This window comes from Watersipora subatra, chromosome 5 (genome assembly GCF_963576615.1).
Source record: "Watersipora subatra chromosome 5, tzWatSuba1.1, whole genome shotgun sequence".
Lineage (NCBI taxonomy): Eukaryota > Metazoa > Bryozoa > Gymnolaemata > Cheilostomatida > Watersiporidae > Watersipora > Watersipora subatra.
Window position 1 is genome coordinate 12,628,167 of NC_088712.1, and position 26,094 is coordinate 12,654,260.

The window sequence follows — 26,094 nt, forward strand, 5'->3', positions numbered from 1 at the left end:
ACCGTTATTCTCATAACACAATGTATCAACTGCTGACCTGCCTCTACGGTTCCTATCTCCCTGCCATTACCACGGTTTGAAGATATTTTCGATTGAACAGCGGTTTGTTAGAGCTCCGCATCATCTGTATATCTTCAGAGAGATGATTTCAACGGACACTTGAGATTAGTACATCTGCAAAAACGAAATAGAAAAAACTAAAAATATTATTTTAACGCAGTGTAACTAAAGATTTACCCGTGATAAGCACACAAAGTTACAAGATTATGATTATAATACAGTCATACCCGGACATACGAGTTTCCCAACATGCAACTCAAGACACGAGTAAATTGACAGTATGACTGTAGAGGCTATAATATTTCACTCAGCTATGAACAACCCAGCTAGCCAGATCAGGGATTAGTCATCCTAGTCTATGTATAGAACATTGGCACACAGCCAAGGCAGGTTAACACTAGAATCATTGCAGAGATTAGGCAGATTGCTTGCTTATGGATTTCTACAGCAGATACATCAGACCATAGCCCATGACAGCCCATAGCATTAATGTAATTAAATAGAATTTGGTTGTTGAAACTAATTCTCCTCACATTTTAAAATTGTAAAAGTAAAATTTAAATTGTAAATTGGTTTGAACACTTTTACTGCTATAAGATATACGAAACGAATACGATATCAGCACAAAATCTTCTGTGGAATTGACAATATGTTCTTTATTCTTGAAATGAAACTCAAAAGAGAAGGAATATTACTGTGTTTGGAGTTTCCAATAGCATCATATCAACTCTCATAATTGATTGTCACTATGATTCCTTGATGCTGATTGGAGAGTGCACACGGGTAGAGTTGCTGTATGATAGGTGTTTCAATAGAATTCACTAGTAATCTGTTAAAAAGATGAGGAACTCTACACTAGAGATCATAGCGGAACTCGTCTGTCTTACTTAGCAGCACGCTTTCAAAATACGAACAATTAAAGGGTAGAAAATGTATAAAATGGAATATATTGTACTACATTTTGTGTTCATTATTCATAAGTACTGCCTCCATGCGCAAGCATGAACCATTTGGTGAAAATTGCGAAAAACAAAATTTGTTTGACTTGTGGGTTCATACAGTATCTATTTTATGGATTATACAAACTTGCATATTAACAGCATATATGGAAACAAAGTGTTATAAATGGATAATTATATATTTTCTTTTTCAAATTTAGCGCAGCAATGAAATAGTTATAATGCATGGTGAGAGCAACAGTAGCTTCTGTTACCAGCTGAGACATTGTGTCTGACAACATCTTCTCAAGCCAGCAAACACTACTGCAACAATATCTATCTCTATTGGTCACTGATTAACTAGGTCAATTGGCATGCAGCCAAGAAGAGAGGTCATCTTCTTTAGGAGCTTTCTACTGTTGGATATTATAGCCTTGAGTATACACAGGACTATATTACATAGAAAAGTTAATAGTGATAAAGTAGTAACTCTTTCCCTACTAAATTGTTTTCTTTACCGTAACGTAATTAGTAAGTAAATATTAAGTAATTATTAAGTATTCCATAAAACCTGCTGATGCCGTACCATGCAGTTCTTTGCCACACTGAAACGCTTTGCTGTACTACTGTACAACTCCAGTTGCAGGGTGCAGCCATTAGGCCTACACAAATAATTCCATGTGTCGTACCAAAGCTTGTTCCAGACATGTCGAGAGACTATTTATTGGGTTAAATGAAAAAAGTTTATATTTATTAAGTTGTTTTATATTCGGTAGTACCTAACAGAATTTTATTTATATTCACAATATAAAATTTATTCCAGAACATTCTAGAATATTAGAGTCGGCCTATGCTAAAGTAATAACTATAATGTAAATTTTGTTTCAATACTTATCGACTTATACGTGAGATCCTTGAAAACCTGACTATACAGTTATACCTCGACACACGAATGTTTCAACCAATCAGAAATTTAAGATTCAAACGTAGGAAACAGTTTTCGACTTGACTAGGATGTGGGAGGCCACTTGCTAGAATATAGCATCACTTGGCCTGATTTATCGGATCTGTTTAAAGGTTGAAAATTGGAACGTACCAAACGTGTTGCTGTCATGTCTATTTCATTACACCATTAGCCACTATGTCTGTCTTGAAGGTAAGAACTCCATACCACATACTACTTACTGTATCATAGACTATGCTATGTACTGCTACATAACACTGTTAGTTTGTTGCATATCATAACCACTAGATAGGTAATTGTTACTTCATAGGTAGTGAAGTAGAACAACAAAAGCACTTTGCTAAATACAATATGACTGTCATCACGCCTTTAGGTATTTGGGTTGAAAGGGTGGAAACATTAATTAGTATATTTTTATGTTATATCAGACAAATTGATTTGAAATACTAGGAAAATTGACATACGAGCTTGAACTTGAGATGCATCAGGCTCCCATGTTGGGGTACGACTGCATATGGTAACAATTATTCCCATATAGAGCAACATGACATCTGACTCACCTTGACTGATGATGTTAGTTTTGACTGGATCAGGTTGTCGTCTACCCCATTGTATCATCATGGTTTACAGATACTTTCTGGTGAACAGAAGGTTCTTAAATGTCTACTATGGCTGTATATGTCCAGGGAGGCCATTTCTACAGACAGGAATGACACTTATGCATAAAAATAGAAAAACTACAAACTTTATTTCAGCATAAAGTAGCTATAAATTTTTAGTTTATGGTAACAAAAGTGTCGACTCTATCAAAAGTACGCGAGTGATGTTCACTAGAACAAGGCAATGCGCGATTTTCGTCAGAGTCAAAGGCGTGCGACTGCTGTCAACTCAAAGCCATAAGCGTGCAATCGCCTTCGACCGCGATCGCATTCGACTCGACTGTGAAAGCGCTCGATTGCTGCCGACTCGAAGAAGAAAGCGCTATCACCATCGCCTCAAAAGCACGCAGTCGCCGCCGAATCAAATGCGAAAATGCCGATCGTCGTCGACTCGAACGCAAAAGAGCGTGATTTCAGTTGATTCAAAAAGGAAAATGCACGATTGTTGTCGACTCATACACACAAAAGCATGTGATTGTCTCCGACTCGAATATATTTCATCGTCGATTTCCGATATATTCACTCTAAAGAATAATAAGTAATAATTCCTCTTTCAGAATGCTTGATCAACATTTATAAGTTTTATAGTCATTTTAGACCAAAGCCATTGAAAAATTTAATTCATTTCATATTTGTGTCTAGAATTTTACAAGTAGCATGGATAGATATTTAAATTTGTGACATAAAAATGGATAAACAAGCGAAAACTTTTTACGTAGCAATGAAAAAACTTGTTTCAGATCTTTTAACATTTGAGAAACACTTGAGAAATACATTTGATAAACACATGCAAAATTCTATCAATATTGGCATTACCTATCAACATGTAGGATAATTTGAGAGCGTTTATAGTTGTGCAGTCCAGTCACAAACTGTAAAAATTGCAATTCTCTCTGACATTTTTATTTATGAACAGAAACTAGTCTAAAGCTCAATTGTTAACTTTGTCAATGGTTAACTTAATGGGCAACTCCTGTCCTTCACCGGGTACTCTATAGGCCTATGTTATTGTGTAAATTCAATCGATGAGTGGCCCGTACCATCTAAAGCTTCATGTATGCCAGCTCATAAACAGTTTTTCTTTTCAAATATTTCGGCTGAATGTTTCAAAATATACGCAAGCCGCAGTTTGAACTTTTTCAATATGCTAACCTTCAATGGATTTGAAAACTTAATGAGAGCAGTTCTAATTTTTCACACATAGCAAGCTGGCATATATACTGATAACATACAAAATTTCCAACTAGTGTAGCAATTCGTGCTAAGCTGTTAGCAAATATATGCAATGCATTGGACATATTCGCAAATAAACTGCTCTAACTAGTGGATGCCTGGCACAGCCAGGCATCCACTAGTTAGAGCAGACCCAAAGCATGCTGCCTGACAATGGTAAAAATGTCAACATGTTATATATGCACTGTTGTTTCACTTCCTAGTAAACCAGGTGAATAGTATTGTTATTATTGTTGCCACTGGTGTGAAAGACTAACCGAATACAATTATTTAAATTTGGCAATTTAGCAAACAGGAAAACGCTACACCCAGTCATTTTATCAGTAAAATTAGTATGCATGATCCCAATATTTTGAGCTGACTTTTTATTTGGTAGACTCCCACATTGAAGATAAGTTCAAGGCTATCTTATACTGTCTCTTTTTATTTTAAATAAACAAGACAACAATTATTACTCTGATTGAGCTTAGAGAACTAAAAGTGTGCTGGGATTTAATAGAAGCCAAAGACCTACAAGCAATGCATGAATGACCCAAACATGTTCCACAACCATATTACAACGGCACATAAGAACATTTCATGCCAAACTGGGAGAAAAGAATATCTGACAGTCTCATTAGATAAATAGTTTCAGTTGCATCAATGATATACTGCCATAATCACACGCGCTGCTGCCCGTGGTGAACCAACATCAATATATGCCGTGACTCGCCTGTTTGATAAGTCTTTTACCCGGAACCGTTAGAGACATAAGACTTGAATCTGAGACTGAAACATAACTGGTTCACCTAATTTCAGCCTAATGCTGGAATTTAGGTGACCCAGTCTTAACCAAATTTTTACTTCTGAGGCACTTTCTCACGGCTCCTAGGGCTAATTACAGTGTACTATTACTATAGAGTAAGTATCGAGTAAGTATACAGCCCCCATAGGAGACTGTATATCATTGGTTTCATTAAGATTACAAAAACATAATTTATTTAGCATATTTTATTATAATTAGTACAGCAATCGACGAGCATATTCCCGAGATGCCGATTGCGGTAAGTCGTGTTGCTGGTTAACTAGTGTATGTTGCAAGCCAACGGACATACTTTCATTTCAATTTTTAAACATGGCATCTTTTTAATAACGTGATAAGCTCTTAGATCACCACTATTCTTTATGTAGATTGTTTATCAGCAATCTGATTCAAGAACTAAACACAACCCCCAGAAAGGTGAAGAGGGTTGCATACCTCACCTTGTGTAGACCTATAATGGAATATGCAGGTGAGGTATGGGACCCTCATTTAGTTAGGCAGATAACATCGTTGGAGAATGTGCAGCGAAGGGCTGTGCGTTTTATTTCAGATTTGAGGGGAAAACGGAGTGTTACGGAAGCAAGGCAGTTTTTGGATCTAGAGCTGTTGGAGGCAAGGCGTAAGAGTGCTCGCATGACATTGATGCTAGAAATTTTAACAGATAGCAAGCACAGTTCTTTTGTTGATAGTTTTAAGCATTTACAAGATACAACTCATGATCATAATACAAGGTCAACAACTAACGGGGAAACCCCCCCCCCCCCCCCCCCCCCGCCATTGAGTCAAATTCGAGTTTTTTATCAATATAGTTTTATGCCCAGGACTTCCCGCAACCTGCGAGGAAAGCCATGAAATTTTATCGAATTTTTGACAGACATTTTGAAGGCCTTCTTTTACCCGCGAGCGGGGTCTAAAGGCTCGAGTTTTACCTAGACCTAGAGTGCAAATGTTACATAGTTAAATCTCACCATTGAATGCAGTTGTTTCTCCCAAATCGATAATATACTACAGGCAGTACACAGAGATCAGCAGTTACGTTCCTACTAACAATAGTAGCAGGCTATTGTCTTGAAATCAGCAAGAAAGCTTCAGCCAATCGCATCGAGTCTACAACGGCTAGTTTGGTCCTCAAAGTATAGGAGGCGGAGACAATTCATGCCTGGTTTATTACCTAGCGCTGCGTATCATACATCACCCTGAGCCCTGCTACGCCTAGCCTGTCTTGACAAGCTGTTGTTTTTGCGTAGTTGTCCTTCCGTCGAGCGGCGAGCAACGACAGCTGTTGTTGCTCGCCGCTCGACGGAAGGACAACTACGCAAAAACAACAGCTTGTCAAGACAGGCTATGCTACGCCCTGATTAGTTCAAAATATCTTATTATGGCTAGGCTGAGGAATTATTCCACAGTTGGCTAGAAAGAACCAGTGATAGTTTGACCCAGCTACAACCTGAAGGACACGGAATGCATTGACTTATTGATGTTACCAATATGGATGTAGCCTTTTGTTCGCAAACTGATATTGCAGCGGTGAGAAATGAACATAGGACATTCACAAAAACACGAATGTTTCTTGTTAAACTACCGTCACTGAAAACTATCACAATTAACTAACTTTGTGCCTATGTGAGCAAAGATAATGGCTGATATATATTTATTTTTCTGATTTTGTTTATAAATAGTCATAGTATTATGAAATCTCTGAGCGTTTTAATCACGATCAAGTTTTATCGATTTTAATCTTGAAACATTTTGGCAATCAGATCATCTCATACATCAACAACAATTATAAATGATAGAAAAATACTGTCATACTCTGATGAACTTTAAAAAAATTGTGTTAGTTCATTATCGTTGCCAATGTAGTCATAGCCATGTTTAAATTAATACTCTTTTATTGAGTGCACACAACTCCAAGATGTGTATACGTAAAGCCATTCGGTAGCACAGTTTAGACAATATTCGGACAATTAATATAACAGTTCAATAATAATCTACAACAGTTTCACATAACCTAATATAAATATTACCTAATATACCTTAATTATTCAGATTTCTAAAGATTGTAAACCAACTCCAATTGGTTGGTTGTGTTTCCATAGTAACAACAAAAGATACTAGAATATCGAAACATACTTTCAAATACTTCTTGTAAACCATTTTCGGTTTCATTGGGACCTGAACCCAGAACCTTTGGCAACCATGTAGCAAAAATAATACTCTTAAACCATCAAGCTACAAATTCTATCATTTATACCAATGTTATACTGTTATTACTATATTATTGATAAGGAGTTGAACCCGGGACCTCTCCCACTCAAAATGAGAATCATGTCTTATACCATCAAGTTATCAATCAATGCAAGCAAGACTTCACTAACTAGTAACTTCTCCAGAGAAGCAAGGCATATATTAACACACATTTTGAGACATTTTAACAAATGGTTGATGAGCCAAATAGGATTGGAGCCTGCAACCTCTTGCACTCTAAACAAGAATCATATCTCTGGACCGTCAAGCGGATAATGATGTAATCAGAAATCTTATTTATTCGTAGTCTAAAAAGCTAAAACAATTTTTAAGAAAATATCAACAATTTAGAATAACTGGAAATATGATTGAAAAATAAAAAGAACTTAGCAAAACTAACAAAGACCAGAGCACAATTAAATTTTATGTAGCTATTTCATGTAGTCATAGGCCAGTCCAATTAAACTAGCTAATAGTTATGCTACTTTCTTTAAAACTTTCGATTCTCTCATCAACTCAAATTTAGCATCAGATTCAAGAACATTATAATCTATCAAAATCCCCAAGAAAGTTTCAAAAATATGATGTACCCTAAAGTTGTCAACTTGTAAAGATTGAACTCATACCTATATAAAAAATAAGCACAAAGGGTGGATGACTTCATTCATGAAAAACTAGAAAGCAAAAAATAATTTGAAATCAATTTTATTAGAGTGTGTACGTACGCGTCAGTAACATTCAGTGTTTAGTCACATAGCCTACTGTATATAAAATAGTGGGAGCTTTTTTATTTGTGTACGCAGGGACAGAGTCAGGTAGCCCTTGTTGTTAGCAGATAACTGTATGTATGCCTCGCTTCATTAAAAACCTTAGCCTAAGATCTTAATAAATAGTCAATGTTGGCAGGCTATGATAGCTGAGTAGCTGTTCTGTTAGAAAAGCCTTTAATGTATACAGGAAATGTTTTGAGGACATTCATTCATGTATCATTATTTAATTGATAGAGTAATTACCGTGTCATAAATTAAGGATATCTTAAAGAAATTTAACATAGTCACCTAAAAGCATTTCTACTTAAAAATGTCCAAGTACAAAAAGCCAAATGAGGTTTTCCAAGAGTTTTGACAACAATTCAAGAGTGGCACAACTCCTCACCAGTTCAATTGCCAAATATTCCGCAAGGTCTGTAAACACCTTTACAATTTTTCACAGAAATAATATTGAGTTATGAGCCCCAAACTTTAAGTTGTCAGAGAATGTCAGCAAATGGTCTCCTGTTCTACTTACACAATAACACATAAGGAAACAAGTCAAAAAGATCACAGAATCTGATCCCATGTTTTAAAAATATCCCAAGTTATACGAAATATCCCAAGTTATACGAGGTCTCGAGTTCAAATCCTTTGCGATGCAATATTCTTTTTAACATCCAACTGTAGATTCAGATGGAGAACCCGATGGAAACACAGACACACCTTCGATTATACTAATGATTGAACATATAAATAGTCAGGTTCAGTGATACATAAAATATATAATAAAGATAACGATATAAAACAGCTACCATTACCAAATATTAAGACTATCAAGGCTGAATCAAAACTGAATTAAAAGAAATGGCACAGGAAATGCTAGAACTGGCATCAGCATTGCAATGAGTGGTATGCAGACAACATGGGATTGTTAAAAACACGCTTAACCTTTTGTATGTGAATTTTATATGATCAAATCTATTTCGACATTTCAAAATAGTCAAATTACTTAAAATTTAACCACTTTAAAATTACTTTTAAAATCAAAATTTCTTTAACAAATTATTAAAACTTTCTTAAACTTTAAAGCATAAAAAATAGCTAATAATTATATTACATTTAAATCATGAGGAGACTTTTTTTAACTTCAAAAAGATTAACAAAAAATTGAAACAAAATTTTGAAATTGTTTTAAAAAAACTTGTTTAATCTTTAAATACTCGCTTTAAGTAATTGGTTTTATAAAACAACCTAATTTTGAATTGCATTATAAACACAACCATATCAGTTTTAACCCTACTCACTAACAATTAGCCAGCCAATCATTGCAACTGGGCCAGAGCAAACATCAAGCAGCCCTAATCAAAAACACTCAGGATACGATTACCCGGTCATACAAAACTAACTACAACTTTCATTGAATATTTTTAGAAGCATCAGCTAACTAGCTATTATCTGCGTTGCATCAGCATTTGCAGTGCACCAGAAAGTATCCTCAATAAGTGATGAAGTAGTCAATTTTCCACATTGCATCAATTTGGCTGGTTTTCTTCTAGCAGTCTCTGCACCGGCAAGAAATAATACGGGATAATTAATGAATCCAGAAATAAATATATTCTGTTGCAATACAGATTCTCAAAAGACTGTATACCTATTTTGTACCCAGGAGTTGACGCTCAACAAAAGTAGAAGTATTTTAAACACCTATCAAAAGCAAAAAAGCAAAGCGAGTGAACAACTCCAAACTGTATTTTTTTAGACTGATCAAACTGATGAGACTGACAACTCCTAATAATGATTTTTTGCACCAGAGATATTAGTTAATGCTCTAGTTATTACATTTATAATTAGTCATTGACAGTGTCACTACTGGTTACCCCTGTACTCTGTGTTTAGCTAACATGAAAAAATGTACTGAGCCTCTAAATATATTAGCTTTCAGTAAACATTTGAACTATTCTCCTGGTGAAAACTTCTTTTTTTACATACATGTAAGATTGTTTGAAATAGTAGATAACTCAAAACCATACTTTTTATTACAGTAAAACATTTTAATAATTTCATTTTGAAAATTGTTTGCCAATGTAGGAAACTCTGGCTCATTGATGCAAATTGCCATGAGCGAGCAGGTGTTGAAAAAACAAATTACTGCTTGCCTTTCCAAAAGAACAAATATGTAAAAATTATGTAATAGTTTCAAACACTGTAACATAATTACTTCAAAAGAAGTATTACCAGAAATATTAGTTAATCTATAATGGGTTATGAAAAAACTGTCAATGGACACTTACCTTGCAGATTGTCATAGCAGCCCATCGTAATACGTTTAGCATAAAAAGTGGGGATTCAGCCAATATGTCGAAGCAGGGAATACACCATCTGTTGGCTAACATCTGTTTCAACCTCTGTTAAAATTCATTGTACGATAACAAATAGATGAGAGCGTTAGAAAGGAAAATTCAACACTTTAGTAGTTATACTAGCCAAACTGCTCTAGTTATTATATTTATAATAAGTCATTGACAGTGTCATTACTGGTTACCCCTGTACTCTGTGTTTAGCTAACATGAAAAAATGTACTGAGCCTCTAAATATATTAGCTTTCAGTAAACATTTGAATTATTCTCCTGGTGAAAACTTCTTTTTTTACATACATGTAAGATTGTTTGAAATAGTAGAGAACTCAAAACCATACTTTTTTATTACAGTAAAACATTTTAATAATTTCATTTTGAAAATTGTTTGCCAATGTAGGAAACTCTGGCTCATTGATGCAAGTTGCCATGAGCGAGCAGGTGTTGAAAAAACAAATTACTGCTTGCCTTTTTCAAAAGAACAAATATGTAAAAAATATATAATAGTTTCAAACACTGTAACATAATTACTTCAAAAGAAGTATTACCAGCACATAATTAGGGAGAAACTTGTGATAATTGGTTAGCAGTTGTTATTGAGGCAGTCTTCAATTGAATGGATTATAATGTCAACCCACAAATAAGACATTGACATCAGACGAGGTTGGAGACACAAAAGATTAAAAGTTACATTGTGACTCTCTAACTTCAAGTTCGTTCGATAGCCAGAAGTATCTAAACATCATCCGGAGCTAAGTGTTGGACCTACGAGTGTTGTTCATAAAGGCTGCTGTCGGATTCCATACACATTTGTGGATACCTTTAGATTTCAGTAACAAATATTAAAAGTTTTTAGAAGGAATGCAGTAGTTTAACCTTGTATGTGGTTCGCAGTGATAAATGTTGAACAACATTGATGAGCTATGTAAGACATTAAAATCAATTATGCATGAAATCTTGTGTCATTAATTTCAAAGGTTACTTTCAATGATTATTACAGGCAGTACTTGGCAGCGAGCTTTCATGCCCTACCAGTATCTACTTTAATTTGTAAAATGAATGTCATTTTAAAAAGACTCGGGATATGTAATTCGCCTACCACAGTGATATGCCTAGGTGAGCTACAAAATGTTCCATATTAAATAAATTATATCGAGAGGTATAATGTCTGATTACAATATAATTTAGCAACTTATTTCAGAGAACTTCCTTGACGATGTGAAAATATCGGCTCATTGATGAAGCTGGTCAAGAAAAAACATGCTTTGGAAATGCAAACTTCTGCTTGAATTTTTACAAAATAGCATGAATGTCAGAGATTTAAGGATAGCTTTAAAGATTATAACACAATTGCTTCATGAAGTATTACTCGCACACAACTAGGGAGATGTTTGCCATAATTACTTGGCAGTTCTTGAGTGAGTCCATCGAAAGGATTATAATTTTAACAAAAAAATAAGACAATAACAACAAGCGAGTTGGAAGACACCACAAAATAAATTTAAACCATGACTCATTAGTTTTAACTTTGTTAAATTACAAAAAATAATCAAACATTTAATAAACATTTGCAGGTGCTAGGTATAGGAGATATGAGTTTAGTTTACCAGAAAGTGTTTTAGCAACACACAATCTTTAGCTTAGGGCAATCAATGCTGACCATGAAAGTAGCTCAGCCACATATACACACCTTTGTATTTATGAATAAGAAGCAGAGGTCTGACCTATTAATATCTGCTGTCTAATAGTCTATAGTTGTATGCTGTCTATAGTTTTATGATGGTCATTTTAAAATAGCAATCATCATGTGTGCGCGCAAACAGTTTCGCAGGTAAATGGCAAACACGAAATGTTTCCAATATTGTAATGCCTCACAGGTACTGAGTAGTGTACGACTGCATATGTGGTATAAAAGCTCCTTAAAGGTAGTGATAGTGTGTTTCAACATACCTCCAAGCAAACAGGAAAGCATTCAATGATAGCACCAGTTGCAGCGAAATCAGTAGATTTTTTCAAAGAATGCCATTAATCTTACTTCATTGAGTTTCAGCTATTTTGTAAGCATTACAGCAGCCTGTGAATAATAAAGCGGGAACAGTCAAACCCATACTCACAGTCATTTCATCAAACAAACTTCCTAAATGCAATGACTGGTGGATACTGACTCTATAGTGGAAGAAATTTGTAATATTCAACTTGCAAAGTTTTCAAATATTTCAGATTTTTTGACAGAAAATGATGAGCCTAGTAAAATCTGAAAAATAAACTAAAAAATAGAAATTTAATTTAAATTTATTCCTTAACTAACTTGAAATAACTTTAATGGAAAGTTAATCTAAAGTTGCAAAGTAAGGCTAAGTATTCATCTGTATTCAGTTGAAGCAATCAAACATGGCTTCATAGAAAGTCAGTAAATATTTATTTTTCTGTTTCCATTTATAAATAGTCACATTATTATGAAATCTCTGAGCGTTTTAATCGCAATCAATTTTTATCAATTTTAATCTTGAAACATTTTGGTAATCAGATCATCTCATACATCAACAACAATTGTAAATGAGAGAAAAATACTGTTTTATTCTGATGAAATCTAAAAAATTGTGTAAGTTCATTATCATTGCCAATGTAGTCATGGCAAAGTTTATTTTAACCCTCTTTTACTGAGTGCACACGACTCCAAAATGTGTATATGTCAAGCTATTCGGTAGCACAATTTAGACTAAATATGGACAATTAGTATTACGGTTCAATAATGACTTACAAAAGTTTCACATAACCTAATATAAATATTTGTAGAGTGCTATACCCTTATTATTATCAATAATATATTCAAAAGATTTGATTGAGAACATTGTACAATTCAAACACCATCAAAGGTTGATGACTCTCTGAGACAATCCGAGTTTCTCATGTGGGCCCTGATAAAACTTACTTGCCAAACACCCCTTTTTCAAATGATCAAGCCTTAATTAATCAGATTTCTAAAGATTGTAAACCAACTCACATTGGTTGATTGTGCTTCCATAGCAACAACAAAAGATACTTGAATATCGAAACACACTTTCAAATACTTCTTATAAACCTTTTTTGGTTTCATTGGGACTTGAACTCAGGACCTTTAGTAACCATGTAGCAAAAATAATACTCTTAAACCATCAAGCTACAAATTCTATCATTTATGCCAATATTATACTGTTATTACTATATTATTGATGAGGAGTTGAAGCCGGGACCTCTCACACTCAAAATAAGAAACAAGTCTTATACCATCGAGTTATCAATTAATGCAAGCAAGAATTCACTAACTAGTAATTTCTCCAGAGAAGCAAGGCATATATTAAAACACATTTTGAGACTTTTTAACAAATGGTTGATGAGCCAAATAGGATTGGAGCCTACAACCTCTCACACTCTAAACAAGAATCTTATTTCTGGACCGTCAAATGAATAATGATGTAATCAGAAATCTGATTTATTCGTAGTCTAAAAAGCTAAAACAATTTTTAAGAAAATATCAACAATTTAAAATAACTGGAAATATGATTAAAATATGAAAAGAACTTAGCAAAACCAACAAAGACCAGAGCACAATTAAATTTTATGTAGCTATTTTATGTAGTCATAGGCCAGTCCAATTAAACTAGCTAATAGTTATGCTACTTTCTTTAAAACTTTCAATTATCCCAACAACTCAAATTTACCAACAGATTCAAGAACATTATAATTTATCAAAATCCCCCAAGAAAGTTTCAAAAATATGATGTACCCTAAAGTGATCAACTTGTAAAGATTGAACTCATACCTATATAAAAAATAAGCACAAAGGGTGGATGACTTCATTCATGAAAAACTAGAAAGCAAAAAATAATTTGAAATCATTTTTATTAGAGTGTGTACGTACGCGTCAGTAACATTCAGTGTTTAGTCACATAGCCTACTGTATATAAAATAGTGGGAGCTTTTTTATTGGTGTACGCAGGGACAGAGTCAGGTAGCCCTTGTTGTTAGCAGATAACTGTATGTATGCCTTGCTTCATTAAAAACCTTAGCCTAAGATCTTAATAAATAGTCAATGTTGGCAGACTATGATAGCTGAGTAGATGTTCTGTTAGAAAAGCCTTTAATGTATACAGGAAATGTTTTGAGGGCATTCATTCATGTATCATTATTTAATTGATAGACTAATTACCGTGTCATAAATTAAGGATATCTTAAAGAAATTTAACATAGTCACCTAAAAGCATTTCTACTTAAAAATGTCCAAGTACAAAAAGCCAAATGAGGTTTTCAAAGAGTTTTGACAACAATTCAAGGGTGGCACAACTCCTCACCAGTTCAATTGCCAAATATTCCGCAAGGTCTGTAAACACCTTTACAATTTTTCACAGAAATAATATTGAGTTATGAGCCCCAAACTTTAAGTTGTCAGAGATTTTCAGCAAATGGTCTCCTGTTCTACTTACACAATAACACATAAGGAAACAAGTCAAAAAGATCTCAGAATCTGATCCCATGTTTTAAAAATATCCAAAGTTATACGAGGTCACGAGTTCAAATCCTTTGCGATGCAATATTCTTTTTAACCTCCAACTGTAGATTCAGACGGAGAACCCGATGGAAACACAGACACACCTTCAATTATACTAATGATTGAACATATAAATAGTCAGGTTCAGTGATACATAAAATATATAATAAAGATAACGATATAAAACAGCTACCATTACCAAATATTAAGACTATCAAGGCTGAATCAAACCTGAATTAAAAGAAATGGCACTGGAAATGCTAGGACTGGCATCAGCCTTGCAATGAGTGGTATGCAGACAACATGGGATTGTTAAAAACATGCTTAACCTTTTGTATCTGAATTTTATATGATCAAATCTATTTCGACATTTCAAAGTAGTCAAATTACTTAAAATTTAACCACTTTAAAATTACTTTTAAAATCAAAATTTCTTTAACAAATTATTAAAACTTTCTTAAACTTTAAAACAGAAAAAATAGCTAAGAATTATATTACATTTAAATCATAAGGAGACTTTTTTTAACTTCAAAAAGATTAACAAAAAATTGATACAAAATTTTTAATTAGTTTAAAAAAAACTTGTTTTATCTTTAAATACTCGCTTTAAGTAATTGGTTTTATAAAACAACCTATTTTTGAATTGCATTATAAACACAACCATATCAGTTTTAACCCTACTCACTAACAATTAGCCAGCCAATCATTGCAACTGGGCCAGAGCAAACATCAAGCAGCCCTAATACAAAACACTCAGGATACGATTACCCGGTCATACAAAACTAACTACAACTTTCATTGAATATTTTTATAAGCATCAGCTAACTAGCTATTATCTGCATTGCATCAGCATTTACAGTGCACCAGAAAGTATCCTCAATAAGTGATGAAGTAGTCAATTTTCCACATTGCATCAATTTGGCTGGTTTTCTAGCAGTCTCTGCGCCGGCAAGAAATAATACGGAATAATTAATGAATCCAAAAAGAAATATATTATGTTGCAATACAGACTCTCAAAAGACTGCAGACCTATTTTGTACCCAGGAGTTGACGCTCAACAAAAGTGGAATTATTTTAAACACCTATCAAAAGCAGAAAAACAAAGCGAGTGAACAACTCCAAACTGTATTTTTTTCAGACTGATCAAACTGATGAGACTGACAACTCCTAATATTGATTTTTTTGCACCAGAAATATTAGTTAATCTATAATGGGTTATGAAAAAACTGTCAATGGACACTTACCTTGCAGATTGTCATAGCAGCCTATCGTAATACGTTTAGCATAAAAAGTGGGGATTGAGCCAATATGTCGAAGCAGGGAATACACCATCTGTTGGCTAACATCTGTTTCAACCTCTGTTGAAATTCATTGTACGATAACAAGTAGATGAGAGCGTTAGAAAGGAAAATTCAACATTTTAGTAGTTATACTAGCCAAACTGCTCTAGTTATTATATTTATAATAAGTCATTGACAGTGTCATAACTGGTTACCCCTGTACTCTGTGTTTAGCTAACATGAAAAAATGTACTAAGCCTCCAAATAAGCTTTCAGTAAACATTTGAATTATTCTCCTGGTAAAAACTTCCTTTTTACATACATGTACATGCAAGATTGTTTGAAATAGTAGATAACTCAAGTATCAACTTGAGTATCTACTTTAATTTGTAAAATGAATGTCATTATAAAAAGACTCGGGATATGTAATTCGCCTACCACAGTGATATGCCTAGGTGAGCTACAAAATGTTCCATATTAAATAAATTATATTGAGAGGTATAATGTCTGATTACAATATAATTTAGCAACTTATTTCAGAGAAATTCCTTGACGATGTAAAAATATCGGGCTCCTTGATGAAGCTGGTCAGGAAAAAACATGCATTGGAAATGCAAACTTTTGCCTGTATATTTACAAAATAGCATGAATGTCAGAGATTAAGGATAGCTTCAAAGATTATAACACAATTGCTTCATAAAGTATTACTCGCACACAACTAGTGAGATGTTTGCCATAATTACTTGGCAGTTATTCTTGAGTGAGTTCATTGAATGGATTATAATTTTAACTGAAAATAAGGCAATAACATCAAGCGAGTTGGAAGACACCACGAAATAAATTTAAACTGGGACTCATTAGTTTTAAGTTTGTTAAATTGCAAAAAATAATCAAACATTAAATAAACATCTGCAGGTGCTAGGTATAGGAGATGTGTGTTTAGTTTACCACAAAGTGTTTTAGCAACACACAATCTTTAGCTTAGGGAAATCAATGCTGACCATGAAAGTAGCTCAGCCACATATACACACCTTTGTACTTATGAATAAAAAGCAGAGGTCTGACCTATTAATATCTGCTGCCTAATAGTTTATAGTTGTATGCTGTCTATAGTTTTATGATTGTCATTTTAAAATAGCAATCATCATGTGTGCGCGCAAACAGTTTCGCAGGTAAATAGCAAACACGAATCGTTTCCAATATTGTAATGCCTCACAGGTACTGAATAATGTACGACTGCATATGTGGTATAAAACCCCCCTAAAGGTAGTGACAGTGTGTTTCAACATACCTCCAAGAAAACAGGAAAGCATTCAATGATAGCACCAGTTGCAGCCAAATCAGTAGATTTCTTCAAAGAATGCCTTAATCTTACTTCATTGAGTTTCAGCTATCTTGTAAGCATTACAACAGCCTGTGAATAATAAAGCGGGAACAGTCAAACCCATACTCACAGTCATTTCATCAAACAAACTTCCTAAATGCAATGACTGTTATGGATACTGACTCTATAGTGGAATAAATTTGTAATATTCAACTTGCAAAGTTTTCAAATATTTCAGATTTTTTGACAGAAGATGATGAGGCTGGTAAAATCTGAAAAATAAATTAAAAAAAAACATATTTAATTTAAATTTATTCCTTAACTAACTTGAAATAACTTTAATGGAAAGTTAATCTAAAGTTGCAAAGTAAGGCTAAGTATTCATCTGTATTCAGTTGAAGCAATCAAACATGGCTTCATAGAAAGTCAGTAAATTATTTTTGTAAACCATTTTCTGCACCCAAAACCAGAATCATACCCTAGACCATCAAGCTTCGCATTAACAATTTTAATCAAAGAAAATATGAAAAGTTGGCTAGAGAGAATCAGTGATGGTTTGACTCAGCTACAACCTGCAGAACACTGAATGCATCGACTTATCAATAGTAGCAATCAGGATATAGCCCCCTGTTCACAAATTCATATTGCAGCAGTAAAAAATGAATACAGGACACCGTCACAAAAACACAAGTGATCCTTGTTAAGTTACTGCCACTGAAAACAATCACAATTATCTAACCTTGTGTCTATGTGAACAGGGATAAGGCTACTAAATATTTATTTTTCTGTTTCCATTTATAAATAGTCACATTATAATGAAATCTCTGAGCATTTTAATCGCAATCAATTTTTATCAATTTTAATCTTGAAACATTTTGGTAATCAGATCATCTCATACATCAACAACAGGAATTGTAAATGAGAGAAAAATACTGGTTTATTTTGATGAAATCTAAAATATTGTGTAAGTTTATTATCATTGCCAATGTAGTCATGGCAAAGTTTATTTTAACCCTGTTTTACTGAGTGCACACGACTCCAAAATGTGTATATGTAAAGCTATTCGGTAGCACAATTTAGACTAAATTTTGACAGTTAATATTACAGTTCAATAATCATTTACAACAGTTTCACATAACCTAATATAAATATTTGTAGAGTGCTATACCCTTATTATTATCAATAATATATTCAAAAGATTTGATTGAGAACATTGTACAATTCAAACACCATCAAAGGTTAATGACTCTCTGAGACAATCCGAGTTTCTCATGTGGGCCCTGATAAAACTTACTTGCCAAACACCCCTTTTTCAAATGATCAAGCCTTAATTAATCAGATTTCTAAAGACTGTAAACCAACTCCAATTGGTTGATTGTGCTTCCATAGCAACAACAAAAGATACTTGAATATCGAAACACACTTTCAAATACTTCTTATAAACCTTTTTTGGTTTCATTGGGACTTGAACCCAGGACCTTTAGTAACCATGTAGCAAAAATAATACTCTTAAACCATCAAGCTACAAATTCTATCATTTATACCAATATTATACTGTTATTACTATATTATTGATCAGGAGTTGAACCTGGGAACTCTCACACTCAAAATAAGAAACAAGTCTTATACCATCGAGTTATCAATTAATGCAAGCAAGAATTCACTAACTAGTAATTCCTCCAGAGAAGCAAGGCATATATTAAAACACATTTTGAGACTTTTTAACAAATGGTTGATGAGCTAAATAGGATTGGAGCCTGCAACCTCTTGCACTCTAAACATGAATAATATCTCTGGACCGTCAATTGAATAATGATGTAATCAGAAATCTGATTTATTTGTAATCTAAAAAGCTAAAACAATTTTTAAGAAAATATCAACAATTTAGAATAACTGGAAATATGATTTAAATATAAAAAGAACTTAGCAAAACTAACAAAGGCCAGAGCGCAATTAAATTTTATGTAGCTATCTTATGTAGTCATAGGCCAGTCCAATTAAACTAGCTAATAGTTATGTTACTTTCTTTAAAACTTTCAATTATCCCAACAACTCAAATTTACCATCAGATTCAAAAACATTATAATCTATCAAATCCCCCTAGAAAGTTTCAAAAATATGATGTACCCTAAAGTTGTCAACTTGTAAAGATTGAACTCAAACCTATATAAATAATAAGCACAAAGGGTGGATGAGTTCATTCATGAAAAATAAGAATGCAAAAAATAATTTGAAAACATTTTTATTAGAGTGTGTACGTACGCGTCTGTAACATTCAGTGTTTAGTAACATAGCCTACTAGATATAAAATAGTGGGAGCTTTTTTATTGGTGTACGCAGTGACAGAGTCAGATAGCCCATGTTGTTAGCAGATAAGTGTATGTATGCCTTGCTTCATTAAAAACCTTAGCCTAAGATCTTAATGAATAGTCAGTGTTGGCAGGCTATGATAGCTGAGTAGCTGTTCTGTTAGAAAAACCTTTAATGTATACAGGAAATGTTTTGAGGGCATTCATTCATGTATCATTATTTAATTGGTAGAGTAATTACCGTGTCATAAATTAAGGATATCTTAAAGAAATTTAACATAGTTTGAAGTATTTCTCGTATACAACTAGTGAGATGTTTGCCCTAATTGCTTGGCAGTTATCTTTGAGTGAGTAGTCCATCGAAAGGATTATAATTTTAACAAAAAAATAAGAATAACATCAAGCGAGTTGAAAGACACCACGAAATAAGTTTAAACCATGACTCATTAGTTTTAAGTTTGTTAAATTGCAAAAAATAATCAAACATTTAATAAACATTTGCAGGTGCTAGGTATAAGAGATATGAGTTTAGTTTACCACAATGTGTTTTAGCAACATACAATCTTTAGCTTAGGGCAATCAATGCTGACCATGAAAGTAGCCCAGCCACATATACACACCTTTGTATTTATGAATAAGAAGCAGAGGTCTGACCTATTAATATCTGCTGTCCAATAGTCTATAGTTGTATGCTGTCAATAGTTTTATGATTGTCATTTTAAAATAGCAATTATAATGTGTGAGCGCAAACAGTTTCGCAGGTAAATGGCAAACACGAATCGTTTCCAATATTGTAATGCCTCACAGGTACTGAATAGTGTATGACTACATATGTGGTATAAAACCCCCTTAAAGGTAGTGACAGTGTGTTTCAACATACCTCCAAGCAAACAGGAAAGCATTCTATGAGAGCACCAGACGCAGCCAAATCAGTAGACTTCTTCAAAGAATGCCATTAATCTTACTTCATTGAGTTTCAGCTATCTTGTAAGCATTACAACAGCCTGTGAATACTAAAGCGGGAACAGTCAAACCCATACTCACAGTCATTTCATCAAACAAACTTCCTAAATGCGACGACTGTGGTGGATACTGACTCTATAGTGGAAGAAATTTGTAATATTCAACTTGCAAAGTTTTCAAATATTTCAGATTTTTTGACAGAAGATGATGAGGCTGGTAAAATCTGAAAAATAAATTAAAAAAAAACATATTTAATTTAAATTTATTCCTTAACTAACTTGAAATAACTTTAATGGAAAGTTAATCTAAAGTTGCAAAACACTTGCCAAATACTTGCCAAACACCCTTTTCTCAAATCATCAAGCCTTAATTAATCAGATTTCTAAAAATTGTAAACCAACTCCGATTGGTTGGTTGTGTTTTCATAGCAACAACAAAAGATACTTGAATATTGAAACATACTTTCAAATATTTCTTATAAAACCTTTTTGGTTTCATTGGGACTTGAACTCAGGACCTTTAGTAACCATGTAGCAAAAATAATACTCTTAAACCATCAAGTTACAAATTCTATCATTTATACCAATATTATACTTTTATTACTATATTATTGATCAGGAGTTGAACCCGGGACCTCTCACACTCAAAATGAAAATCATGTCTTATACTATCGAGTTATCAATTAATGCAAGCAAGACTTCACTAACTAGTAATTCCTCCAGAGAAGCAAGTCATATATTAAAACACATTTTGAGACTTTTTAACAAATGGTTGATGAGCCAAATAGGTTTGGAGCCTGCAACCTCTTGCACTCTAAACAAGAATCATATCTCTTGCCCGGCAAACGAATAATGATGTAATCAGAAATCTGATTTATTTGTAGTCTAAAAAGCTAAAACAATTTTTAAGAATTTAGAATAACTGGAAATATGATTAAAATATGAAAAGAACTTAGCAAAACTAACTAAGACCAGAGCACAATTAAATTTTATGTAGCTATTTTATGTAGTCATAGGCCAGTCCAATTAAACTAGTTAATAGTTATGCTACTTTCTTTAAAGGTTGACTTGCAACAAAATTCACATTACAGTTATTTGGTATCAAAAGATTCGCCATGTTTTACTCTGTTGTGTGGTAGGTGCCAAATATGTGGAAATGTGATTAAAAGCTCTTAAAAGCTCAAAAACAAAAAGCCGCCGTAGATTGGAATCTCTTGATTTCGATGACGTATCCGCGCTGTATGGTTATTGTCTTGTCACGTGATGTTCTCGCGTGAATTGAAAGGCCAATAAAAAGCTCAACATCAAACTTATCGTAGCAATAGTTTATGATAATCACTTCGGGTTTTACCTAAGACCCCGTATCAAATATAGATGCTCGCTACTTTACAGTTTCGGCTTGGCCATTCCGTTCGACTATTCATGTCTGAGTTGCGATCATAAAAAATGTCAAATTCTGAAGAGTTAAGACCCTGGCGTTTCGAGCCTGACGCTCTATCTGAAGAAGATCCTCAACAGAATCAAACCTCCCAGCAAGTAAGCACCGCCACTAGCCAGCTCTTATGTGCCAAGCTAGCTAGTAGTAATAGTTTTAGCTTGAGAGTGATAGAACGAATATTATTATATATGATTTTAATGATAATTATCGCTTCAATATTGCGAAAAAATAATTACAGATTTTTCTCGAATGACAACATTAACAATTTTAATATTTAAATCTAGTGCTGCACTGATATACTGTTGGATAACATCGACCTGATGTATTAGCTATGGTTGCATAGACATATCTGTTCATTTCTTTAGGAGCTAATACCACCGGCTACAGAGTGGTGTGCCTGCGAGCGTTGTCAAGACATGCCATCTCTTCCTGAATGTTTGTGCTGCCATTATGCTGAGTTTGCGCATTGTCTCCTTGACCGAGGGGAGCATGAATGCCTGCGTATGCATCCTGGTGTAAACGAATTTGTGGCGTCTGCACCCCTTGAGTTGAGGTGGAATAATTACCTGCGATATCATAGTGAGTTGGATATTCATTTAATGCCAACAACACCAAGGCTATGCTAATGTGTCAAGCATTATCTACAATTCTTGTGTTACACATTTAATGCATCAGTTGAACACACATATTCTGAACTTGTGGAACACAAGGAGAACTGGTATATTTGGCTTGTACACTTCCTACAGTAGAGAGTGTATTAGTTTTATGATTTTATTATATAAAGATCGAGATTATTTTGATGATCAGCAATTATTGTTTTTCAATAGTTGTTTTGGTAGATAATCTATTCCCATTTGGAGAGCCATCGCCAAATGCTCGGAAAAGGTTGTGTGCATACCGCAATCTTGTGTTTTGGTTTATGCCGCAAATCTTGTTTGCAAGTCTGCAAACTCTTCTTCATCATCCGTTGGTGGGAAAAGAGCCCGAATCTTAGACACCAAGCATGCAGGTAGAGGCCGTCGCTCACGGCGACAAATTTGCGGCATAAGCCAAAACACAAGCTTGCAGTATGCACACAACCTTTGTAACAACATCCGTTGTAATGGACCTCACTCTCAGGCCGTGGGAAATTAGATCGGACTGGCATCGCTTGAAGCCTTCCAGCTCCATGGTGTTAGAGCTGGTGGTCTCTGTTGACTGCAAAGTAAAGAAAGTTACGACCAACAATTACTTTCACATTATTTGAATGAACTATTTAGCCAGATGAGCAACTTCATGTTTATGTATTGATAACTACTAAAAAATTTGGGTTTTTGTCAGGCTGTGAAGTAAAAACTGTCAAAGTTTTACCTTGACAAGATGGCTGCTGACTATTAAACCGCAGCTCTGATCCATCATAGTGTAGGCTCTGTATAGTGCGCAATGCCCCGGACTATCGCATCTACCGTCACCTGCCAAATCAAGCTCCCAATCGATTGCTGCCATCAATCCCTCGTTATGCAGGGTGTACTGCTCAGCAATACACTGTAAAATATTGTAAAACTTCATTATACAAGATTAATTTGTATCATTATCATTAGTCTAAGAATGTAGAATCCTCTTCCCCCTTTTTGTGCTATATTATGATGAAGAATCAGAATTTTGAATTATAATGTATTTTGCTTGAAGGATGACATATTTTCATTTCAAGAAAAAAATTGTTTCTAAATGTTGTTATTCAATTAGTGTGTCAAGCTTTTACTCACATTTTCCAAGTTTATGAGTAAATATTAACACTCACACCATGTAAGTATTCTCTTTGTTGGTAGAGGCAAACGCTGTGGCTTGGTATTGCGATGTTCAGGAGCGACAGAAAACGGAGGTTCTGTGTAAGGCATCCGCCAGAAAAGAGTGATGCAGCTGCCAGCAGGGGGTTGATGACGTGAGCTCTGTTCACCCTGGAAGTTGTTTCCCAAGTGTACGATCGGTGACAGGAGGCACATGTAACCTTGAACTCTACCCATCCGCCTTCTCGCACCATCGTGAATGAGCAGGGGAGGGCGCAGGTGTGACAGTGAAATAGTCGCTGGAGTGCTGTCACACTTACTATTATTTTCTCCTCTTTGAAGGAGGATTCGGGTCTGAAATCACAACACAATAGTTGACTTGCAATAAGATTTGTACAACATCATTTCCTGTTATTATATCATATTTGCTTGATCAGAAAAAGAATAAATATATAGCCATGCAATCATGACACAGATTTTACAAAACCCTATCAGAATCCATGATATTGTAAACATAAAATGTGAGTAATAACTCTATGGATATTTTTTATATTTTGTCAAGTTTGGTTTAGTTCAGCTCTATCTTACATGTAATTGGAGAGCGTTTGACGCTGGCCAACATAGCGCTCAAACTCTTCCCAGTCTTCAGTGGTTGGCACAAACTCTTCATCTAATAATAATCAACTAATAATATTAATATGCTAATAACGATGATACCAGAAAATGACAATAACTATTTTATATAACATATCTATAAGTGAGTGGGGGTTAAGAAATTTGGCGAAATTAATCGTGAAACAACATTATTTTATCAATTATATATTACGTTTTACAGATAGATATGCAGTATGAATTAGTTTTGTTATTATAATAAGAATAATACACGTAATTAAAAAGATAAAATACTAATAATATAATATTACAATTAAAAGACATTAATATTGTTATATTAAATATAGATTAATACAGTACTATTACGAGAATAATAGAAAATAACCCGAGTTACAACTACTAATACAAGTAGTTCATAAAATAAATTACTCACGTGCTTTGGTGATATGTGGAGTATTCAAACAGGTTAGAAAACATGTCGTCTTTGAACTGGCGAAAACAAAGGTAAGAGTAAGCAGGCGAATAAATAAAATTTGTCACATCCAGCTTCACCCAGTTGCTCCACGCCCGGTGAAGGTCTGGTCTTTTCTCAGCTCTTGGCCAAAAAAAGGTGCTTCTCAGCTTGGCAGCTGAGAACACTATGTGGCGCGTTAGTCATGATGACGAATTGAAATAAACAAGTTTAATATGAGAAAGCGTGTTTGCTATTTGCGATAGATCAAACTTGAACTGAAACTAACATTATCTGATCATGTGACTTACAATTCCCGCTATATGGCGCGAAAAATTTCTACAGCATTTTTCAACCATCATAGCGGACCAAAAGGCTCATCATTTTTATCAGAGGATGATATGCAATCGTTCAAGCTAAGCTTAAAAATTAAACATATTTTTATGCTACGTTTTGAGATATCAGTGCTCAAAGTTGCAGCATTACGATGCCGATAAAATAGACGCGTAAGAACAATAGACATGGTTTTTATCGCAAGCGTGAAGTATATTTGTGAAAATAGTTCGACGAATAAGGATGCATGAAAGTGTAAACATAAACTATCTCGCACACATTTTAGCCGTTTTAGCACACATACGTCACATTTTAGCCGTTTTGGAAAACGAATCCAAACTAGGGCGATCTCGTGTGGCTGCGATTTTCTGTTCGTTTTTAGCTTTTACGAGCTTTTAATCACATTCCCACATATTTGGCACCTACAACACAATAGAGTAAGACATGGCGAATCTTTTGATACCAAATAACTGTAATGTGAATTTTGTTGCAAGTCAACCTTTAAAACTTTCGATTCTCCCAACAACTCAAATATAGCATCAGATTCAAAAACATTATAATCTATCAAAATCCCCCTAGAAAGTTTCAAAAAGATGATGCACCCTAAAGTTGTCAACTTGTAAAGATTGAACTCATACCTATATAAAAAATAAGCACAAAGGGTGGATGACTTCGTTCATGAAAAATAAGAAAGCAAAAAATAATTTAAAATCACTTTTATCAGAGTCTGTACGTACGCATCTGTAACATTCAGTGTTTAGTCACATAGCCTACTGAATATAAAATAGTGGGAGCTTTTTTATTTGTGTACGCAGTGACAGAGTCAGATAGCCCTTGCTGTTAGCAGATAAGTGTATGTATGCCTTGCTTCATTAAAAACCTTAGCCTAAGATCTTAATAAATAGTCAATGTTGGCAGGCTATGATAGCTGAGTAGCTGTTCTGTTAGAAAAGCCTTTAATGTATACAGGAAATGTTTTGAGGGCATTCATTCATGTATCATTATTTAATTGATAGAGTGATTACTGTGTCAGAAATTAAGGATATCTTGAAGGAATTTAACATAGTCTCGTCAAAAAGTAT

General features: G+C 34.1%; 1 protein-coding gene across 2 annotated transcripts; it reads right to left on the minus strand.

The window, feature by feature from the left end:
• Window positions 1-22,608: 22,608 nt before the first annotated feature.
• Window positions 22,609-24,798, minus strand: LOC137396808 (uncharacterized). Of its 2 annotated transcripts, none has more exons than XM_068083118.1 (4): window positions 24,662-24,798; window positions 23,631-23,970; window positions 23,201-23,374; window positions 22,609-23,047 (listed from the first exon to the last, which is right to left on the minus strand). In XM_068083118.1, exons 1-4 carry the CDS (start codon window positions 24,703-24,705, stop codon window positions 22,874-22,876), a joined length of 732 nt encoding a protein of 243 aa, XP_067939219.1. In that variant the 5' UTR covers window positions 24,706-24,798; the 3' UTR covers window positions 22,609-22,873. The 2 variants fall into 2 exon arrangements, with proteins under 2 accessions (XP_067939219.1, XP_067939221.1); XM_068083120.1 differs by lacking the exon at window positions 24,662-24,798 and adding an exon at window positions 24,205-24,346.
• Window positions 24,799-26,094: the final 1,296 nt, after the last annotated feature.